The sequence below is a fragment of the Delphinus delphis genome, chromosome 8 (assembly GCF_949987515.2).
Source record: "Delphinus delphis chromosome 8, mDelDel1.2, whole genome shotgun sequence".
NCBI lineage: Eukaryota > Metazoa > Chordata > Mammalia > Artiodactyla > Delphinidae > Delphinus > Delphinus delphis.
The window spans coordinates 40,449,027-40,472,518 of record NC_082690.1 but is presented as its reverse complement, the minus strand read 5'-3'; the positions used below and the strand labels follow the sequence as shown (position 1 = coordinate 40,472,518).

General features: G+C 41.0%; 1 protein-coding gene across 1 annotated transcript in view; it reads left to right on the top strand.

Annotated features, from left to right (window-relative positions):
• The window catches only part of PIWIL4 (piwi like RNA-mediated gene silencing 4), a 41,132-nt gene extending 18,382 nt beyond the window's left edge, over nt 1–22,750 (top strand). Inside the window, exons 8-20 of the mRNA XM_060017224.1 lie at nt 88–199; nt 4,446–4,569; nt 5,648–5,765; nt 6,292–6,403; nt 8,849–9,033; nt 11,019–11,091; nt 14,671–14,871; nt 15,913–16,016; nt 17,730–17,800; nt 19,172–19,325; nt 21,217–21,342; nt 21,449–21,596; nt 22,309–22,750. Of these exons, the coding sequence (XP_059873207.1) occupies nt 88–199; nt 4,446–4,569; nt 5,648–5,765; nt 6,292–6,403; nt 8,849–9,033; nt 11,019–11,091; nt 14,671–14,871; nt 15,913–16,016; nt 17,730–17,800; nt 19,172–19,325; nt 21,217–21,342; nt 21,449–21,596; nt 22,309–22,425 (1,645 nt within the window). The 3' untranslated portion in view covers nt 22,426–22,750. The remainder of the gene's footprint in view (nt 1–87; nt 200–4,445; nt 4,570–5,647; nt 5,766–6,291; nt 6,404–8,848; nt 9,034–11,018; nt 11,092–14,670; nt 14,872–15,912; nt 16,017–17,729; nt 17,801–19,171; nt 19,326–21,216; nt 21,343–21,448; nt 21,597–22,308) is intronic.
• Nucleotides 22,751–23,492: the final 742 nt, after the last annotated feature.

Sequence of the window (23,492 nt, the reverse complement as noted above, 5' to 3'; positions counted from 1 at the left end):
AAAAAAAAAAAAAAAAAAGTATAGTGAAAGAGCCACTTACCTTGTAGGATTTGGGAAAAGAACTTAAAGATTTCTTGCCTTTACCAGATACAATAACAAAACCTATCGCATCGATGACATTGACTGGTCAGTGAAGCCCACACACACCTTCCAGAAGCGGGATGGCACCGAGATCACCTATGTGGATTACTACAAGCAGGTGGGACTTGTCTTCCTTCATCCTCATCTCCCTTCTGCTTAGCTCAGAAGAGGGTCCCTGTTCCTTTCCAATCCAACAAGTCCCCCAGTCTGTCGGGCTGAGTCTGCCTCTGACATAATTTTCTGACCTGTCCCTTCCCCTCCATCTCCACCGTTCCTGTATTGGCTCAGACCCTCATCCTGTCTCCTGTGGTCCTTCCTGTAGTCTGAGTTACCTCCTTTAAAACATATCTGATAACGTCACTTCCCCGCTTAAAATATTCCCATGGCTCTCTGTTGCTTTAGAAGTCAGATCTAAGCTCTTGGGCAGAATTCCCCAGGTCCTTTATGATCTGGCCCCTCCCTGTCTCTTGAGTCTCATCACTTACCATCCCCTGTTTCCTCTTGGGTTCTGCTGTGCCCACCATTCGTGGTTCCTCGAGTCAGTTACCCCCCTATGCATTTTCACACATGTTGCTTCCTCTTCCTTGATGCCCCCTCATAGCCAGCCGGTCACTGAACACCCTTCAGTACTCAGCTCAGCAGTCAGCTCTTAAGGGAGCCCTAGGATGCTCTCCCCCGGGTCCCCTCCCTGCACTTAGCTGCAGACGACTATCACAGAAAGGACACGAGTGGTCTGACTCCCCTCCTCAGCGCTGAGCTCTTGATTTCTGGATGCCCAGGGTGGCATGTAGTAGGTACTCAAACATTTACTGATGGAATCTCCTGCTGACTCTGGGAGCTTGATTCACAGTGATGACAATTTCCTCATCCCCACCATCCAACTTCAGTTCCTTTCAGAGGTGCCTTCTCTTTAATGTGCAGTCGTATTTCAGTCTCCAAAATCTCACTGTTTTAAAAACAAAACCAGAAAGCAAAAACCCTGCCTTGACCTTTCTATACCTTCAGGAAAAGCGATCTCTTTTTCCTCCTTAGCTCATTTCTTTAGAAGGTTGTCTAAACTAGCTCCAAACACCTCTTCAGTTCTTCCTTCCTGAAGCCTCAGTAGTCTGGTACCCGGTTCTGCTGCTATGGAAATAGCCCTCCAAGGTCAAATTCCGCTACTGTTCTTCTTCGGAGGGGCTTTCGGTGGCTTTGGACACTAGTAACCACTCCCACTGAGCTGAACTCTTCTTCCGTGGCCCCTCCGCACATCCCTGGTGGTTCTCTGCTAGGTTTCAGGTGGTTCTTTCTCAGCCTCTTTTGACATCTTCCTTCTTCATTTCCTCCAGACATTAAATGCTATTATTCACCGTGGTCCCCTTGCAGAGGATCTTTGCTTCATATTTTGAGATTGTTCAAATATGGTATTTTTGCCTTGCCCTTATTCCTAAATTATATCCTCATCTCCGTTTCAGACTGTATTTGCATGAATATCCTGCAGGCATCTCACACTAACATAATTCAAACTGAATTCGTTGTCTTTCCCACTTTCCTCTCTCCTTGGGAATTCTGCCTCTGAGGAAGACATTTTGGTCCTTCCTCATCTTTACCGTCACCTCCTCGTTCAGTTGTGTAAGCGCTGAATCGTCCACGCAGAGCTTTTAGTCCAGTTCCTGCAGGTGATGAGCACTTCCTTTCTTCAACTGTAGCATCACACAGTTTGACCTCATCTCTCACGGCACTCCCACCACGCACCCCATGCTGCCATCACCCCAGTCTACTTGCTGTCACTCAGCCTTCGCTCATGTTCAAGAGACATTGGCATAAAGCCTCACTGTACCTTTCCTCTTCAAGGTCAAATGTCATCTCGTTAGTGAAGTCCTCTCTGACTTTGCTCCCTCTCACACTCACAGAAGAGCTAGCTGTTCTCTTCCCTGAGCACTTGTAGAACATTCCACACTGCTTCCAGAACACGTCTTCCTTACAGAACACAGATGGCATTTGACATTTGGCAAAGCGTCTTGTGCAGAAAATGTGCTCCATAAGTGTTCGTTTATCAGACACAAAGTTTGTTAAACATTTTTTTTTCTGCACAGTTAAATTCATTTTTCTTTGATGTATTTTAGGACCCGTGACATTTTGAAAAGGGAATCATGATAAAATCCCACTCACTTTCCTGTGTAATGAGTTGTGGTTCACTGCATATATATTAGGGAGAAAAAGAAAATGGTGCCAATTTCTAGAATGTCCTCCTCTCTGTCCTAGGAAAGGAATGCTAATTATTATGCAGTCAACTTTCAAAGTGGAAGACATCTTGATATTGACCTTTATATTTCTCTATTTTATCTTATCATGAAAAATATTTTCAAACGCTAAGAAAATTGGGGCACGGGAGAGAGTAAAGTTCAGCTGATGACACAGCTTAGTGGGTAGAATTCCTGGCCATGTTCCAGGTAAATGGAATATCCTCTTCCTGGAACATGTCCCACTTTTGCTTGAGCTGTTCCTGGAACTTGTAATACTCCCACGTTTTCTTCAAGGTTCTCTCTTGGATTCTACTTCCTTCACGAAGCCTTCCCTGATTTACCAGCCAGAAATTGTTTTCACTACCACCCTGTTCCCTACTCCTTGCGAGGGACCCAGTCCTGAGTGGTGTAACAAGCAGAGGTTCCCAGGTCTTAAGGGATGAATCCTGGCTGTGCTAATTTACAGTTATGGGACCTTGGGAAAGTTACTTAATTTCTGATGCTGTTTCCTCATCAGTGAAGGGGATGATGATAGTATTTGACTCATCGTGGTTAAGATTAAAGGAGGAAATGAATTAATTTACCAAACAGAAATAGACTCACAAACATAGAAAACAAACTTACAGCCACCAAAGGGGAAAGGGTGGGGGATAAATGAGGAGTTTGGGATTAACAGATACACACTACTATATATAAAATAGATAAACAACAAGGACCTATTGTATAGCACAGGGAACTACACTCAATATCTTGTAGCAACCTATAATGGAAAAGAATCTGAAAGAGAATACGTATGTGTGTGTGTGTGTGTGTTTGTATAACTATCACTTTGCTGTACACCAGAAACTAACACAACGTTGTAAATCAACTACACTTCAGTTAAAAAAAAAACATAGTACACATCCATTAAAAAAAGACTAAATGAGGGAAAATATAAGTGCTTAGCATATATTATTTGTGCTACTGGTCTACTTTGCTTTGTAGATAATGTAGTTATGTGTAAACGTAGGAACTGTGCCTCTTTTATCTTTGTATCCCCCGCTGTTCCTGGAATATAGCAAGCACGAGATGTGAATTAATGAGGTCACATATAAAAACTCTCTGTGAAACCTTCTCCAGGCTTTTCAGCCATAGCATTGTTGCAGTGATCACATTTCCTGAATTGTTTTTAATGACTTAAAGTCCTAATTGAATAGAGAAGCACTCACTGCTAGCTTCCTTAATTATAATTATTGATGTCAGTGTCATATAGTCGCCAGGCAGTTGGTAAATTATAATTCCAGTTGTTCTGTCATCAGTATTGAGTAAATTATACTGGGAATGAGTGTTCATTGGAAACTTTGCCGTTGGAAGGTAAATGAACTCGTGGCAAGGTGAGAATGTTGAAATTCAAGTTTACAAAGGGAAAGGGGGTGGGGTAGGAACTAATGATTGCTGAGGACTCATTATAAACCAGACACCACGCTAGTGGTTTACATGGGACACCTCTGAGCTACCGTTCTCCTCATGTCATAGATGAGGAAAGGTAAGTAACTTCCCCAGTGTCACAGTCCACGTACGCACTGACAGAAGAGCTGGGGATCAGATTTACATTTGTTGGAGTTCAAAGCTGTTTCCCTATAGCGTCATACTATCCTAGGAATGAAGGACAGTCGTGCCCTTTTGGGAAATCTGAGATTGACTCAATATAACCCTTGCCTCCAACTTGTGTATAGGTATTTTCCAAATGAGCACAGGCGCTTAGAACCAGTTAGTTATACATGGGGCAGTCTGCCTCAGTCTCCAACGGTGGAAATGCTGCAGTGGGGTCATGGCATTATGGATGGAGCTAGCTGAAGGCTATTCTGTCTCTGGATGAAACTCAGAAGAGAGCAAGGAAATGAATGAAAAAAAAACAACAGTATTGCATTATAAAAGATAATAAAATCATGAAACTGACCCTGAGATATAAGAGATAGGTCCTAGGAAGGAAGTAGAAATGAGTACGTAACCATACGGATTAGTAGGAACTTTTTTTCCTCTATTGAATGGTTTTGCTTATCTATTCATTTGGGGATTACCTTGCTGCTCATAAGCAAGGATGCTCGTTTTACAGTGTTTCCATATTAACTTTTCCCTCATTAATCTTGCATCCTACAGCAATATGATATTACCTTATCTGACCTAAACCAGCCAGTGCTCGTTAGTCTGTTGAAAAGCAAGAGAAATGATGACGCTGAGGTTCGGATGGCCCACCTGATCCCCGAGCTCTGCTTTCTAACAGGTGATGTTTACGTTTTATATGCTGTCAGGCTCTCAGTCACAGATTCCTGATACTTTGCGGTGGGTAGAGCCTCCTTAAGTTAGCTGAGTGCTGGAGCACTAATTTAACCCATGGAGGATGAACCTTAAGTTATTTATTTCATCACAGAGGAAGTGGAAGGGTAGAGTGCTCTTTGGAAGTTGCTCAGCACGGTGAAAGCTATCTATTTCCTTTATCTCGTGTATTCTGTTTGTTAATTTGATGTTAAAATGGTCCCCAGATGTTTTCCTAAAACCAAGCTGTTCTTCCGCATTTTTTGAACTTCACTAGGCTAAGAAGCCACGTGATTTAATTTTCTTCAGGTATATTCTTTGAGTGGTGCCAAAATGCTCCTTATTTTCTTTTTGCATAAGCTTCAAGGTAATCTTCGCTCTCTAGTAGAAGCTGAGTAACTGTCTCAGGTGCTTTTAATCATGCTCGTCTGATTACCAGGGTGAGACTAAGGGTGGACTTTCTACTTTTTACCCTTTGTATTGCTCGGATCAGTTATCATGTGTATGTATTTCTTTCGTGATTAGAAAAGTTAACAAGGACATCATCCCTGCAGGGAGGGATGCCCATTCTTAGTGGTACTAGGACATCCCAGGTCTGCACAGTCCCCACGGTGGCCTCTAGCCACACGTGGTCACTGAGCACTTGACACATGACTAGTGCGACTGAGGGACTGGCTGGGGAAGTGCTGTAAGTGTCAAATACAGACTGGATGCCTAAGACGTAGTATGAAAAGAAAAGGGAAACTACCTCATTGACAAATTTTTCATATTGGCTGCATGTTGAAATGATAATATTTTGGATATATTGAGTTAAGTAATATATACTATTTGAATAATTGCATCTGTTTCTTTTTGGCTTTTTTTTAATGTGGCTACTACAGAAAATTTTAAATGACACGTGGCTTGCACTGCTGTCAGATGGTGCTATCCAGACGGTGAATCTGATTCAGTTTAAGTGAAAACTTTTATTACCCTGTGCCTGAGACAGGCTGGGGTTACATCAAGGACTGTCCATTTTTCACTTTGTTTTCATTCACGTTGAATAGGGCTGCCGGGCGAGGCAACATCTGATTTCCGGCTGATGAAGGCTGTGGCTGAAGAAACGCGCCTCAGTCCTCTGGGAAGGCAGCAGCGCCTGGCCAGGCTCGCAGATGATATCCAGAGGTACAGGGACATCTCCACATCCAGACGCTTCACAGTATCTCTTTAGTGATAAGTTTGTCATCAGCAATGATATCTCACCTTTATTGAGCACTTAACATGTACCAGGCAGTGTGGTAGCACTGTCCATGTATTGTCATGTTTAATTTTTACATCAGCCCTGTGAAGTAGTCAGTTAGTCCTACCTTTTGCCAATAAGGAAACCACAGCTTTAAAAGATTTCAGAGTTTGCTGAAGATCACATGTTATTAAATGTCAGCACTCGGAGTTGAAGTCTGGTCTGTCTGGCTCAAAGTCCCATTTTGCTAACCAGTGAGCCACACTGAGAGCCTTTCCATCCCTGCCTGTCCCCCATGGGTGCAGTCTTCCTATAATTCTCTTGAGCAGCAAAAACAATGGTGAGTAGAAATAGAAGTCAGGAGCCCTAAAAAAATCAGTCCGAATAATTAAGTTGTAATTTTATCTCTAATGATTAAAATTCTTTAGAAAGTAAGCCCTTTAATGATTTAAAACTCAACTCTATCAACAGAAACAAGGATGCCCGTTTTGAGCTGGAGACCTGGGGTCTGCATTTTGGATGCCAGATGTCTCTGACTGGCCGGGTTGTGCCTTCAGAAAATATAATAATACAAGACCACACAGTAAGTGCAGTGATTTTATTTTCATTTAAAAGTATTTTCTTGAATGTGTGTCAGTTTGATCATATGCCAGAATGACTAGTGGGCTTAGAATATTCATTTGGTTTTTCCATGGCCATGTCCCTGCCTTTCCTTTGTTCTAAACCTCCAGGTCCCTCTGTTTTCCTTTTTAATCCGAGTGTACTTTTGAAAGGCTTCGCGGCACCCAGCGGACATAATTTAGGTCAGTCACTGTGATGTGGTGTCACATTTAAAGATGAGTTAGAAAATGGTATTTCAAGCCATTGCAATCAAAACATGCCAACCTATTATTGCGTGTTGTAGTACTCTTACATCACTTAAAAAAAAAATCTATGGTACCTGAGAAAATTCTTTTAACTGCTGAAGATTAATTCCAATAGACCATATTTCCTGATACCTCAGGGTTTTTTCTCCCCCAGAGTAAAATGCTGCTCAGTTGGCATAAACGTGAAGAAGTTTGCACAGAGCCCATCCCAGCCACGGCATTTGGGCGGAGAGGCACTCTGAAACCTGGAGAGACAAATCATTGCTTCTTCGGGGCTTCCATTTAAAGATGAACCTATTTTATGCAAAAATTGCACATTCTCTTTCTACTTTTCCCCTCTGTTTTGCCCATTTTTAAAGCCAATTACATTTCATTTTTAAAGGCACTTTCTTGCCTTTATTTGATACAATAAGTAAGCCAACATATCAAGACTAACGACTGAGCAAGCGAATGGTTTTTTGTTGGCAGAATGGAGATTTTTCTCATCATTTCTTTTTGATAATCTATCCAAGCAACTGAAACCCTTATTGGAGAAGCTGAAGAAAAACTACTTTAAAAGCAGAACAAAACAAAACTTTGTCAAGTCCTAAAATGTAGACCCCCATTAAGATCTTGTTCAGGAGTCAGTAAAGAGAAGCTCAGTTTCGGTTCCACACGTGAAGTGAGATGGGAAATATTTAAAATGGTCTGTCTCATCATCTCTAGGTCGAGTCATACTTGTCAGAGATTTGTTTGCATTTTTCGGCCTGGAAACAGGTCTCCATAGGAGAAGGGGCACTAAGGTGGAGAACCCGCCTCCTAGAGGCGATGGTGGGTGGGCTAGAGGTGGCTGTGTCCTCGACTTCTCAGCTGATCCTGCTTTCTGGAAATTGGGTTTGAGGAACTGAGTACACTAAAGGTTCACAGGCTTCAGAGTGGCCCGTGGCCATTTGTCCTGGGCCCCCTGCCGGCCCATAACGGTTAGGAGTGTAGGTGAGAGAGCTGTGGCTCTCTTCACACTGGTTGTAAAGGGAAGGAACGAATCCTAGCTCCAGACAGAAGCCTTTATGGAGGCCTAGCCCTTCCCCTACATTCTCAGGCTAAGGTTGCTTCCTGAAGTTGAGTCCCTGCCTGGCCACCGTGAGATTGGCTGGGGCCTGGAAGTCAGAGTGCTTGCTGGAAAGGGCCCTGGTTGCAAAGACAAGAGCAGTATTCTAAACCTTCAGTGCCACCAACTGGCTCCATCACCCTTTTCAGCCATGTCTTTGGAACCTGTAAAACAAGGGAATTGGAATGCTTCTTAAACGGTAATGTGCAGATGAATCACTGGGGAACTTGTTAACATGCAGATTCTGATTCAGTGGGTCTGGGATTGGGCCCAGGACTCTGCATTTCTAACGAGCTCTCGGGAGATAACCATGCTGCTACAAGGCAACACTTTCAGTAGCAAGAGATTAGATTGCAGTGTTTTTTTAAATTCTAACAGTGACTCTTCCTGGTTTACCACACCAAGAACATTTCCATTTGATTCCAGTCCATGGATATAAACAGAAGGCTAGGGACCAGTCTGAAGTCTCCCCTCTTCAAGGCAGGGAGCTTGTTTTTCCTGGTCATCTGGGGAACCTTCCAAAGAATGAGAAAGGAGCTTGTGTCCTGGCCTCAACTTTGCTCCTAGACGTATCTACTCTTGGCATAATGTATAGTCTTTAATTGTAGGGTTTGTTAGTTTCAGTATGATGACCTGCATTGTGTCAGTCATCAGCATTTTCTATTTGAGATATCTAGGTACCTAAAGCAAAGAGACCAAACTGGACAGCCAGTAGCCTGGCTTTTACATTCATAGTAAAGGTCGTAGACTTTTAGAGCTGGAAGGGAACCTAGAGATTTGAACCAGGCACCTTTCCTTGCCCACAGCAGAGCCCCGTGAAGTAAAGGGACTTGCCAAGGATCTGCAGGCAAGGAACGGCTAACCTGGGATGATGCCGAGCTACGTCCACTCCCAGGAAGCACATGTGTTGTGTTCAGATGTGCAGTGCTTGTATCTGTGTTTTAAGTCTGAGAATAGCAGACTGTACTAAATAGTTCTGTTATGACAAATATGAACTATTTCCACACTGTCTTTTTTATTTAATTGTTCTCTGAGTAAATTTGTTCAACCCTTTCACAATCATTATTTTTCTCAGTGTCAACCTGTGTCTGCGGCTGACTGGTCCAAGGATATGCGAACTTGCAAGATTTTAAGTGCGCAGTCTTTGAATAAATGGTTGGTTATGTGTAGCAACAGAGCTGAACGTGTGACGGAGAGCTTTTTGAACTGCTTGAGAAGAGTTGGAAGGCCCATAGGATTTAATGTGAACCACCCCAAAATGTGAGAAGATGCAGAAAATCATCCCAACTTTTTTCACATATTAATTTGGTTTGGTTAAAAGATCGGAGATGACGGCTGATATATTTACAAAAGTGTTTTTTTTTTTTAATGTCAGTAAAGTTTCCTAACGTAGAATGCCAAGCAGTTATAAGTAGATAGATTTGGCAATGATTAAATTTTTATCCAGTTGAAATGTATTTTATGTTGGTCTTTATAAAACTTTATTTTCATAGTTCTTCCTAGGCAGTACTCTCATTAGCTCAGCGTCTTTCCAGTACTAGTTGGGGTATAAATCCTTAATAAATCCATATAGTGCCTCCTCAGTTTCTTTTCTTAATTCTTCCATATCACTTACTTATAAAACTGAACAGCAAACAGGATATTAACAAATAAATGCTGCATTTCCTGACTTATTTGATAGATTTTATGTTTTAAAATTTAATGTAAGAATAGATCTGAAATAAGCTTTTCTTATTCTGTTCCTGTAGCATAAGATTAGTCATCTAGTTAGTTTCTGATAGAACCAGGTCATTCATTTAACCTTTGAACATTTATTGAGTATCTGCTACTACATACTAAATACTATGCTATTTGCATGGGATGAGATGAATATGATGCTTTCAATTTAATAAGGGATCCATTCACATACAGCCACGCTCAAAGTCGAATATTGTTTTGCTTTAGAAAAGCCGTAAAATTGGTCATACCTTACTTCATTGAGCTCGCTATGCATAAAAAAGAGCAACAGATACTTCTTTTTCTTTGTTGTAGTGGAGGTGCAAATGTCCTAAATTGGCAGGGTGGGAAGTTATTCTTTAAACATATGGTTACTAATTAATTACATCAGCAGCATAAGCATTGTTGAAAACCATAGCTGTTCCCAAAGTCTCATTTTACACTGTAGTATAGGATTCTTCTCTTACCAAATCTGTTAACAAATCGCCTGGTTTGAGTTTCACCTGCTCTAATTTCTCTTAACCCGTGAGGTAATAAGGCAGGAAAAGATTCATGAAAGAAGCCACGGTCCCGGAACCTGGGCTGGCATCATAGGCTCTTTCTCACCCAAATTCCAACAAGCCCATGCCCGTGTTCGGTCCTTGGCCTGTTTTATTTGAAAGCTCATATTTTAGTCCATCCTTTTTTTTCCCTATGAAGTATCCATTTACTTACTAGATTTATATGTGTAGTTTTCTTCCATCTGAAACAACGTTGCTGGCCACTCCTGTTGGAACCCGCAAGCGGCAGACAGTGGTCCTGCCACCTGCTGGTCAACTTTCAAAAGGCCACTGGGTATTGGGAAAGTCCCATTATATTTACATATGAGAGGCTGAACCTATGTCAAGAAAACAGATCTAAAAATTCTTCTCCTTGGCAATTTTTTTCTGTAGCATCTGGCCCCTAATATAATGTAACCACAGAACTGATAATTGATAAGTATTGATACTTGTCCACTGATTGATTGATTATGGCTAAATATTCCAGGCTCCACACAGTGTGCCATTAAGGAAAAAAGGAAGGTTTTAGTATAAATCATACAGATTAACTGAACATCTTGATCTCATCGACCTAATGATTTTTATTTTAAAGTTCCCAGGGAGATTCAGAATTAGAGAATTGTTAATCCCAGTTTAACTTGAACTCTGTTTCAGTCATTTGATATTGAGACTTGTGTTTCAGAAGTTCACTTTCAACTCCATTTTGAACAACAGAATTGTTCAAATAGCATCTGTAGGGACTCTATACAATGGAGAAAATTTCATTTTTCACCAAACTATTTTTTTAAGTTAATAAAAATGGTAATGAAATGTTGCTGGTGTATCACGTGTGGGAGAAGCAAGTTTAGACTCAAAAGCTTTCACTTTAATGATTTTTTCCTCAAATTATAGTCTGTTATAAAAATCAACTAATATTATTTTTAGTTCTATATGATTATGTGCTACTAAGAAGGGAACTATGCATTTTCAAAATTAATTTTTTTTCTGTAGCATAAAAATACAAGAAAATCCAGCTGCATTTCTTCACGCTATACAGAAATATGTTGATCCTGAGGTTCAGTTGGTAAGTATAGGATAATTCTTGAGGTATAATTTTAATTTTTCTTCATATCTAATAGCCTTGAAAGAAGGAATTTGAACATGTTCTCCCATGATATGTTTGCAAATTGCTGTGCATTTCCCCAAGCACCCAAGAAAGTATTTATCTTGATATTTTGATCAATATTTTGTTTTCCTTTCATGTTTCTAATATTAATTTTTAAATACTTTTTGTTACTCCTGTATCAGCCTCTTGGATGTCTACATATTTTCCAACTTACTGGGAGGATCATCTTTCACTCAAGATTTAAGATAAATTGACTCCCATCTTATCCCATAAGTGTTGGGGCACCCTGTGTTCTCCCCATTGTTTCAGGAGATTCTTGGAAGGTTTAAGTGTCTCCATGTCACCTATGGCCCCATGTCCCTGCCTCCTCTGAATTCTTGCCCGCTTTCATGGGTGCCTTTTCCTCCTGCATTGCATCACCCTGAGGGACACCTACAATTGCTTCATTTCCCAAAGTATTGTGTGTGTGTGTGTGTGTTATGTGTGTGTGTGTTGATGTATGTGTGTGTCCTGTGTGTGTGTGTGTGTGTGTGATGTATCTGACTTTGCTGAGGGTTTGGGGCCAAGGCATGGTTATATCACATGTCAACATTCCAGACAAGTTAAAATTGACATCCCTTTCTTAAAAAATCTCTCAATCATTCCTATTTCTTGGAAATGTTCTCTCAGTCTCCCACAGTACTGCAGTGCTTTTCTGTCCCATCTCCTGTCTGACCCCCCTAGCTCATTCATCCCAACTCCCAACTTTCCTATTCATAGTGCATGCAAAGCAGCTTAGCTATCTCTTTGTTTCCACAAAAAATGGCCCGTAAGGATGTTACAATACAGGAAGTTATCATCCTAAGAGCATTTATTTTTCACTTTAAAAAGTAAAATCAAACTAACAGAAAAGTTGCAGGAATAGTACAAAGAACTGTAATATATCATTCACCCAGATTCCCCAATTTTTGACATTTTATTTATGATTTTCTATCATTTTCCACCTCCCTCCCTCCCTCCCTCCCTCCCTTCCTATCTATCCAATTTTTTTCCTGAACCATTTGAGTGTAAGTTACAGGAGTGATGCCCATTACCTTTTAAAAAATACATTTGCACACATTTCGTACAAACAAGGCCACTCTCCTATGGAACCATAGAACAACCATCAAAATCAGGGAGCAGTACAACTAGCTAATCCACAGACTCCACGCATATTTCTCCATTTGTCCCCCAAATGTCTTCTCTGTTAAAAGGATCTAATATGTTGCCCTTAGTTCCCCTGTCTCTTTCATCTCTCCTTCAGTCTGTAACAGTTCCCTAGTTTTCCCTTGACTTCGATGACCTTCCAGTTTTGAAGAGCATAAACCAGTTATTTTATATAATGTCCCTCAATTTGGGTTTGTCTAATGTTTCCTTATGATTAAATTCAGGTTATGCACTTTTGGCAGGAGTATCACAGCAATGATTCTGTGTTCTTACTGCATCTTACCAGGGGGGACTCCATTGATTGAGATGGTTTGTGTCAATTTTCTCCATTGTAAAGTTACACTTTTTCTCTTTGTAATTAATCAGGTTTTTTTCTTTATTTTTTTGGTAGGGAGATACTTTGAGACTATGAAAATATCCTGTTCTTCATCAGACTTTTCCTACTAGTTTTAGAATCCATTGATAATTCTTGTCTGAATCCATTACTACTCTGATGGTGGCCAAATGGTGGCTTTCTAATTTTGTACTTCCTTCTATAATTATTAGTTGGCATTATAAGGAAGAGCTTTCTCTTCTTCCCATTTGTTTGTTTGTTCACTTATTTACATCAGTATGGATTCATGGATTCCTATTTTATTTACCAGCTTATAGTCTATCACTACTGTTATTTATTTCGATATCCAAATTGTCCTTGGTTTTGCCAGTGGGAGCCCCATTCAAGCTGACTTGTGTGTCTTTTTGACACCTTCCCAGCTTTCTTGGAACAATTCCTTACTGTCTGGCACAATAAGACATTCCAGGTTAATCTAAGTTTTGCTGTCGAACTCTAGAATCATATGTTTTCCCAATGAGCCCTGATTCCTTTTGGTAGAGAACAGTATTTAGAAACCAAGATCTGGGCGCTGGGTGTGTTTATTTGCTACTGGGGTGTCACTGGCCCTAGGCTTTCCCAATGGGCAAAGCTAAGAAATATGTATATGTATGTGTGTGCATATATATACATACACACTTGCATCCATTTTATTACTGTATGTAGTTATGTATATGTTAAAATATTTTATTAAAATTTTAAAGATTAAAAACGTGTTCACGCCTCCAGTTGCAACCCAGTCCCACAGGAAAGTGTTCCCCCTTTCCATATTTGTACCTCATCTCTCTAATAGTGAGAAACATGGCCCTTATTATTCTCCACATACTTGCTTCTTTATCCGTGGTGTGTTACCAGTCTCACTTGACTCCCACCTTCTTTTGGTCCTGGTCCCCATTGGGCTATTCCTTGTTCTTCCACCTACCTTGCTTAGCCCCAGACTCATGGGATGGAAGGCAGGAAACCCCCCTAAGAGAATTTTGCTGATAATTTAAAAATATTTTTCCCAACTTTATATAATTAAGTGTAAATAATTTTAGCCCTTGACATTATGATAATGAACAGTCCTATAGGTGAAAAAAATCATGTTGTTCTCTGTTAATTATGACAGTGCCTATCTTTTCTGTAATTTGGGTGTTTTGAAAGTAGAGAATAAAACATAGGAAGGAAATGGAGTTAGGCCAGGAGAGGTCCTTCTGTGAGGGAAGTACTTGATGGGAAGTAGAGGCAGTGAGAGAGAAGGGTGGAATTTAAAAATACCAGAGCACCTGAAGCTTCTTTTTCTTTATTTTCCCTCCCCTCATACCTTACACTCAAGTCCAGGTTAACAAAAAATGTGTTGTTGCTTCTTCATTTTATTTTGCCTGTCCAGCGCCTAATGGGAAAAAGACCACAATTTAAGCTAATTCTCCACTTTGCTTATCTGTGGATGAAGTTGGGGAGGAGGCAGTGGGGATGATAGCTGGAGAGCTACAGGGAAGGATCACTGCAGTAAGGGAGGCAGCTGGAGGAAGAGCTAGGATGGAAGGGAATTTGAGGAGACTGGCAGAATCAGATTGGCAGAGAAGCAAGGAGGAAGGAAGAGCCAAGGGAAGTGGTAGGGTTGGAGGGAGGCTTTGCAGAGTGGATGGCTGATGAGAAGGCATTTCAAATGGCTTAGATTCATTGCTCTTTAAAGGCCATTTAAGAGAAGAACTGTAGGGGCAATTCCCTGGTGGTCCAGTGGTTAAGACTTGCTGCTTTCACTGCCGTGGCCCATGCTCAATCCCTGGTCAGGGAACTAAGATACTGCAAGCTGTGTGGTGTGGCCAAACAAAAAAAATAATAAAAAAGAGAAGAACTGTGGGGATGTTAATATTTGCTTCTTGGGAACTTAAGGGCAAAAGATGTTTGCATCCATATATTCGTGTTTTTTTAAAGCTTCCTCTGAACATAAGTAAATGAACTTTCTTTTCTTCTGTTTTCTTTTTTTTTTTGACTTTCAGGTAATGTGTATTCTGCCTTCTAATCAGAATAGCTATTATGATTCCATTAAAAAATATTTGAGCTCCGACTGCCCAGTCCCCAGCCAGTGTGTGCTTGCTCAGACGTTGAATAAACAGGGAATGTTGATGAGCATCGCCACCAAGATTGCCTTGCAGATGACCTGTAAACTCGGAGGCGAGCTGTGGGCTGTGGAGATCCCTGTGAGGAACCGTCACTCTTTTTCTTTTAGTCATCAATCTATCTATTAATGAATTTTAAAAATTAAATCAAAGTAGGAGGAGATCTTTTCACGTGATCCTAGAAATATTTGCTTTGTTTGGTGGGTTGGTGGGTTGTATGTTTGTCTGCTCTGGGCTCCGTTACACCAGCCACTGGGAGGGTATCCAGAAGGTGAGGCGTGGCCCCTGTTCTCATGGAGCTTCGGTTAAGCTAATAACAGAATCTTTCGTGAAAGAGAATCTAGTTTGGCATCGACTTGGAGGCACTTGATTTGGAGCCTCGCAGCCGTGGTTTAAAATCTGTGCTCCATGGCCTCTGCCTTTACCTGCTTTCAGCAGGGTGATACTTTGCAGAGTAGCCTTGAACCCTGGATGGGACGCCCCCACTAGAGCTTGGGGAACCGGCAGAGCCTGTGATACAAACCTCCAAGTCGTGTTGGGAACTGAGAAAATCTTCTCCTCTTTCCTGAGCTATGGCCACCATGGGAGGAAGTGAGGAGGGTGAGGAATGAGGGAATGTTGCCTATTCCCTTAACCAGGATGTACAAGGTTACCCCCAGCTGCCCCTCCTGGAGGACATAGACAAGTGAGGATTCCTTAGAGAGCTGAAGAATGGGGAATGGAATTTCCCTTCAGATTCCTTCAGCCTCGAGACAGGGGAGAAATGGATGGGCCACTTTACCAGGATCTCTTGAGCCACTGATGGCCCTTGCCCACCCCCATAAAGGATGGTGGCCATTTTCTATTACAATGAGTCTCTTAAGCAAAGTATGTACTATATTGTTCCCTCCATCTTTTTGCTTTTTGTTTTTCTTTGAAGCAGGTTCTTATTATTCCCTTCATCTTTAAGTTTCTCTGGTTTCTGGTTTAATAATCTGCCTCATCTCGACCTTGATCTCCCTGGCACATAGCTTAACTTCAATAATTCAATAACTAGGGACAGTCTTTTAAAAACTTCATAATACATCATTGCTTGGGAAAACACCTCATTCCATTAAATCATGAAAAATTTTAATTTTACAGTTAAAGTCCCTGATGGTGGTTGGTATTGATGTCTGTAAAGATGCATTCAACCAGGGAATGGTGGTGGTTGGATTTGTGGCCAGTATTAACCCCAGAATCACCAGGTACTTTTAAAATTACCCTAACATATTCTTCAGTTATTTAGACTATTACTTGTGGTTTAACTAAAGACTTTACAGAAAGGAATAGTTTGTATTCTTCACTCATTTTAAAAATATGGACACTTATGGTCATAAATTATACTTACATCTATAAATGTGATGGATAATATTGGGATAAAATGTAGTTCATTAAAAAACTATTTTTATACATACATTAGGACAAGCTATTGCTCGTATGCAAATCATATTCCCCAAATGATGGCCGTGTAGAAATTCTTGTGCATTTATTTTCTGAACACCTGCACTGTATTGGGCTCCATACTAGGAAGTTTACATATACGATGTCAAGCAGTTGAGAATCAGGTTGCCTGGATTTATATCCTGATCTGTCACTTACCTATTACGGTAAATGCTCAAGACATGCTTGCTGTTATTGTTGTTTTTAATGCTCACAGAAACTTGATGTGGTGGTTGTTTACACAGCTATTAAAAACATAGGCAAGGGGCTTCCCTGGTGGCGCAGTGGTTGAGAGTCCGCCTGCCGATGCAGGGGACACGGGTTCGTGCCCCGGTCCACGAAGATCCCACATGCCGCGGAGCGGCTGGACCCATGAGCCATGGCCGCTGAGCCTGTGCGTCCGGAGCCTGTGCTCTGCAACGGGAGAGGCCACAGCAGTACCGCAAAAAAAAAAACAACAAAAAAAAACATAGGCAAGGATGAGGGATAACACATTAAGCATTGACTCATAGTACATGTTAAATTGTAGTTCTTTGAAGTGTTTCAATATTCGTAACTAAACAATGTGTTTTGAGGCTGTTTTGAACAATGTTTTCTTCCTAGAATTAAGCTATGTGATTTACTCCTCTAAATTGTGATCAGGTATATATTGGGGATTGTGGGAGACAGGAAAAGCAGCAATGTAACTGCGTGCCCCTGACTTCAGCCCAGGTTGTATGAGATCCCTGTTCTGTATGTCACTTCCTTAATCAAGCACATAAGGGACTTCCGGCTTGTTAGCAGCATTTCTAATTGCATCATTATTATTGCACAGATTTAGAGAACTGGAATAATGTGGACACATATATACCACTAAGTCATGATCTTCATTTTCCAAGTGCTTTTAATGAATAATTTGAGCAAGAGAACTTGCTTCTGAAATCTAAATAAGTTAATCATGTTAAGATTTCAATTCCCAAAAGCTTACCTATAGAAATGAAGTTTATGCTTGAGAAATCTTTGAATATTTTTAAAGTAGATCTGCTAAACTAATAAATTCCCTTATAATAATAATGTAGTGGTCTCTATTTATCAATGCTTATTATGTACCAAGTGCTGTGCTAAGTACATATATTATCTAGTTTAATTTTTACAACAACCCTATGAGGTACTAACTACCTTACTATCTTATAAATTTCCTTGGCACAAATGAGAAAACTGAGGCTTAGGTTCACATAAAAAAGTCACATAGCTGGTGAGTATACCAGCCAGGATTTGAACCCAGAGACGTCTGATGCTAGCACTGTGCTTTAGTTTCTCGTATCAATAAATTTTATTGAGGGGGGGCAGTGAGGGAGAGCATTTTAATATAATTGTAATCATACAGTGTATATAAAATTATGAACATTAATTTACTTATGTCTATTTCTTAATACTAATGCATGCTTAGAATAGAAATTTTGAAACTGAACTTTACTTTTGTTCTTTGCTTACTTTAGATGGTTCTCCCGCTGTATGCTTCAGAGAACAACGGCTGATGTTGCAGATTGCTTAAAAGTTTTCATGACTGGTACTAAAAGTGTAACAATGGGGGTGGGCTCCAAGCACTGTTCTTTCAGACCCCAAATTCATAAGCCTCTAGCAGACCAGACAGGTGGAAACAGACTTCTCAAGCCTGCCTGAGTTGACTGCCACCCAGTAGGAGACCCTGAAGTTGTGGCCTGACTCAAGCTAACAGACAGGCTCTGTTACTCTGTTATTTACATTTGTGTCTGTGTGTGATAAACTAAAAGCCAGGAGGAAAAAAAGTCTGTAGCTGCTGGTGGCTCTTGCAAGCAGTTTGAAGGTCAGAATAAACCTACCCTGGAGGAGCAAGGATTATGACAGACCAGCATTAGGTCTAGAAATAGGAGAGAAGCTTTTGGGACTGGGATGGGGATGCTGACACATCAAGTGTGGCGTGGCAGGAGAAGATGGGAAAGGCAGCAGATGGGGAGGGTGCCCTCCTTACAATGGGATGCAGTAGAAAGAGGGGGTCTGGGGTTCCCATGCCCTTTCCAACCCTGGTCTGAATCTGGCTTGGTCATTCCCTAGCATTGTGACCTGTGCAAATCACTCCCCGATTTGCATCGTCCCAGCTATCAACTTTGGGGGGTCATAAATATTTGTTTCCAAAAAAGGTGAATTTGGTGACGTATTTTGGTAGTGGGCTTACATATACGGTCATCTTCTATCAAACAAATGAATTTCCTGGGCAATAAACTCTCCTAAAACAATGGTGCCGTATATGCATGAAAAGAAATATTTTATCATATTACTTTCCCCTCACTTCAAAACCTTAGTAGCAGTTATGAAAAGCCTCTGTTGGGCAGGAGTCACTGTCTGGCCTCTGCTCTTCAGGCAATTTCTTAGAGCGAGTGGAAAATTTTCAGAGTTCATATTGTCAGCGAGAGTGATGGGTGAATCCACGTGAAGAGATGCTTTTAGAGGAACAGCCAAGTCGTTTCCTTATGTTTTCATATTTATGCTCATTAGAGAAGAAATTTACATAAAATTATCCAGTCTGTCCTTATTGAGAGGATTTATAGATTTAAAGAAACTAAATTAGTATTAATATGGGTTTGGGAAATTTGTATGTCTATTGCATGAATTAAATTTTAATTTATTGCTTAAATATTAAAATTTTACTAAAGAGAGATGCTAAGTTTGAGAATACATTATGCCATAGAAACCATAATGATTCCTTAAATAGCAGAGTTGCAGGAATGTTCTGGAAAGGTATCCATTTTTATATTATTGCAAATACAACCCAAATTAGGTATTACCCTGTCTTATCATGGTCTGAACTAGCAAGCTATTTAAATGTTAAAATATATGGGAATGTTATTCTTTGTTGGCATCAAGCAAGTCATTCTTTTCTTACTAACACCAAATCCTGCAGGGGCACTGAACAGATGGTACAAGCATAACCAGGGTTTGCCAGGACGGATAATTGTGTACCGTGACGGTGTAGGGGATGGTCAGCTAAGAACACTCATTGAATATGAAGTTCCACAGCTACTGAGCAGTGTGACAGAAGCAAGTTCAAATACCAGGTATCAAATTAGTATCCTTCCCCCACTTCCAGTTCTAGCATATTCATCGCAACTATTAAAATTACTATATGCCAGCATCTCTTTTTTTTTTCCATGCAGTTAAGTTTCACTACATTTCTGCATTATGCAAGTACAACCAACCCTAGATTGGAGGGTAGTTGGGATGGTATTACGTAAATAGTCTGGGTGGTATGAGCTTTTGGGGGCCCTGGGTCGGGGCACCAGAAGAAGGCAGGAATCCTCCAGGGTGCCTGACACTGAGATTCAGCAGGAAGCCTGCAGGGCTGCTGGCAGGTGAAGATGCTTCACACCTATTAACATGCTAGGGGAAAAAACAAGCTGTGGTTTCAACTTTGAGGCCTAAATCAAGACACAGGGCAAAAGCCTCTGACCTGCAGGCACTGATGTGCAGCTCAGGTCTGCAGAAGGTGCTGAGAGTGGTGTGTGTGCTGTGAAAGCTGGGCTACATATGAAAATCAGACCATGCTAAACACCAAGTACCTTGCTCTGCTGTCACACTTCTAGATTCAGTGTCTTGGTATATTTTCCTCCATGACTGTGTCAAGTGTTAAGTGCAAGAAAAATGTTAGAACTAGAAAATGGAGGAGGATGACGATCTTAAATTGGCTTCTTAAAATCCTCAGAAAGCGTCTTATTCTGTTGTGCATAGAGCTTGGTCTGTAGGGTTACACCGTCGTCACCACTGTCAACCAAAGTGTCGCAGCCACGAGCCCCAAAGGAGCTGAGCCTTGACCTCATTAGTAACCATCAGAAAGGAGGGAGAGAATCATAGTTTGGAGGCAGAACCACCTTTAGCTGTATCCAAAATATCAAAGCCAAAATTTCTCATTCCCCGCTGACCTTGGGTTAGTTAGATTTTATTAAGAATCACCTCCATGCAATTTGGGGATCACAGGAGTAAATTTAGCAGCTGACGGTGCTAAGGAGTTAGTTCTCCTGCACTATAACATCAACTTTTAAAAAGTTTCAAGATTGAAAACATTAATAATATATTTTTAAAATAATTAAAACACTTAGGGCTTCCTTGGTGGCGCAGTGGTTGAGGGTCCGCCTGCCGACGCAGGGGACACGTGTTCGTGCCCCGGTCCGGGAAGATCCCACATGCCGCAGAGCGGCTGGGCCCCTGAGCCATGGCCGCTGAGCCTGCGCGTCCAGAGCCTGTGCTCCGCAACGGGAGAGGCCACAACAGTGAGAGGCCCGCGTACCGCAAAAAAAAAAAAAAAAAAATTAAAACACTTAAAGTGAAATTTCAGTGACCCTTGCATCCTAGAGGTTTCTTCCATGATGGGAATATTTGGATTTGGATTTGGATTTTACCAAATACTGACTTAACACTTGGTCATTTAGCATTTGGCCCATATGTGTATGTGGACCGTCCATCGATCCTCCCAGGTGCGTGTTTTGCAGGATTCAGAAGCGTTGATTTGAAGAATAAGAGGAACTTCTGGTTCTTCCTTTGCTATTCAGAAATTGAGAAGACTGAAGGTGAAAATAGAGATGATTGCTAATGGGAAGAAAGTATTGTCTCCACGGATAATTCTGAAAAATCTTTCTTTAGAAGTGCTGATTGTAGTTCATTGTCCTGTGAACCATTCTCCCCTGTCCCGCCTCAGTGATATAAATTGGTCAAATGACTGAGCATACCACGCTTTTGCAACAAATGAAGACAATCCTTGATTTAAAAAATTGTTTGTGTCTCTGGGGGAGGGGAGATTGGGGGTAATTTTTCTTTGTTTTGCAATGTTTCGCTGATCAATTTATTTCATTTTAAGATTACCAAAAAATATATATAAATAAATAGAAAGTTGCATGGCTTGGTTTAGTTCTCTCCATATTTATTTATTTATTATTTTGCCTCTCTTGTTCCAAGCCCCAAACTGTCAGTGATCGTGGTCAGGAAGAAGTGCATGCCACGATTCTTGATGGAAACAGGCCGAACTCTGCAGAACCCACCTCTTGGCACCATCGTGGATTCAGGAGCAACACGGCCTGAATGGCAAGTCTGTTAGAAAATCCGTTTTTAACAAAGCTTTGACTGTGTGTGGTCAGTTTCGGTCCTGTTCTGCGAGCTTTCTTTCTCACAGTCCTTCTTTTCCCCTCAGGTATGACTTTTACTTGATCAGCCGGGTTGCCTGTCGGGGAACCCTTAATCCCACCTACTATAATGTCATTTATGATGACAACGGCCTGAAGCCCGACCACATGCAGAGACTCACATTCAAACTGTGCCACCTCTACTACAACTGGCCAGTAAGTGACAGCTGTTTATTTAGGTACAGAGTGGTACTCGAGGTGCCTACCAGGGAGTTGTCACCCGATTCACCTTGGTGTCCCAACCCCTGGCACAATGCCTGATTTTCCACAAAGGAGGGATGAATGAATGAATGAATGACTTCTTAAGTCCACAGTGGATGAAACCCAGTCTATCATAGGCGTAAAATAGCAGTAACTCTATAATGCATTAGCGTTGATAATTTTTCTAGAAGACTTTATTATATACATTTTCTTATGCCAGCCTGGGAGGAAATCAGGGTATTGTTATTTCCAAGTTACAGATGAGGCAATTGAAGACAACTCAGATGTTGTGTCTGGTGGGAAAGTAACAGGCTTGGCTCTGTTCTGTATTCCTATACGTTAGGCCCAGAGCTGCTCACCAAGTCCAAAGTCAAGATTTGCTCTGAGCCCCTTGGACCATCAAATTGTAGGAAACTTAGATCAGCCCTAAGCATGTGGCTCGCAGGTCCCAGCACCGGGAAGCCAGACTGGCCCTCTCTGCTCTCCCATCTTGCTAAGTGAATTTAAGTTCCCAGGAGAAAGGGTGCCCTTTGTTGATTGAGTTTGCTTCCAATTGACTTACATTCTATCTTGTATAAAACTAGTGGATGAAAAAACTCAGGAAAAAAATATCACTTTGAAGAGGAAGTTATCCTCTTAATCATTACCAATACTTTTTCCTCCTTAGGGCCTAATCAGTGTTCCAGCCCCGTGTCAGTATGCACACAAGCTGACCTTTCTGGTGGCACAAAGCACTCATAAAGAACCAAGTTTGGAATTAGCCAATTCTCTCTTCTACCTGTGATGACACGAACCACGGGCATCCCTAGCGGAGGTTTCTGAGGAGTCATTGGTGTACTTCGTACAAATCTGCCGTGAGCTCGAGGCTGTGACTGGGGGAAGGAGATTCAGTTTAGTTTTAACTTACGGAAAAGAAAAAAACCCCAAATAACTGAATCTGAAATGGTTCAAAAGAAATGTATGTTGTTTTATTTTAAAGGTTACTTGCTTGAAGTGAATGCTCATTGTGGTGTACGGAATTAAAATGTACTATCATCTGAAAGTAATACTACAAAGCTAAATAGCTTCTAAGAAAATAAATGTTTGCATGATGTTTTGATGGTAGGCAAACGGGGTCTACTTTCTACACTAAAATTTGCAGAAGTTTTCTCAAATTATGTTACAGAGCGTTTTGTTGAGTGGTTTAAATAGTTGTTAGAAAATAAAGAACATTCAGAGCATCACATGTGTGTTTAATGTTACTCAGATTTCAGTTGGCATTTCACGTGAATTTCATTATTTAAGGGTTTTCAGCAAAGACTCTTACCCAGTAGACCACTTCACCATCACTCTTTGAGTTATATTTCTAAAAATGAATATTCCACTTATTCTCTCTTTTTGAAAATTGAAGTGTAGTTAATTTACAATGTTGTGTTAGTTTCAAGTGTACAGCAAAGTGATTTAGTGATATATATGTATATATATATATATATTCTTTTTCAGATTTCATTTGTTCTTTTAGGGATTTTTATTTCTCTTAGGGAATTTTATTTCACTTAGTAGCAACTGCTGTCATTGACGACCTTGCTTCCTACTGCACAGAAAAGACAGACGCCATGAGGAGAGAACTTGCACAGGCTACCATCCCATCTACCCACCTAAGGGCATCTCTGTGCATAGACCCTGCCCCTCGCCTCATTATCATAAATAAACTGTGTCTGCGCTCCTGTGGAAGGCCCTCCACTGGTGTACTAAATCCCGTTCCCTCTGCTCTATCGAGAACACTGCTTTAGCAATCCTTCCCTCTCCCTTCTGCATCATCAATTTCCCTCTCGCACTGGATTATTCCCATCAGCATTGTAAATCTACTCT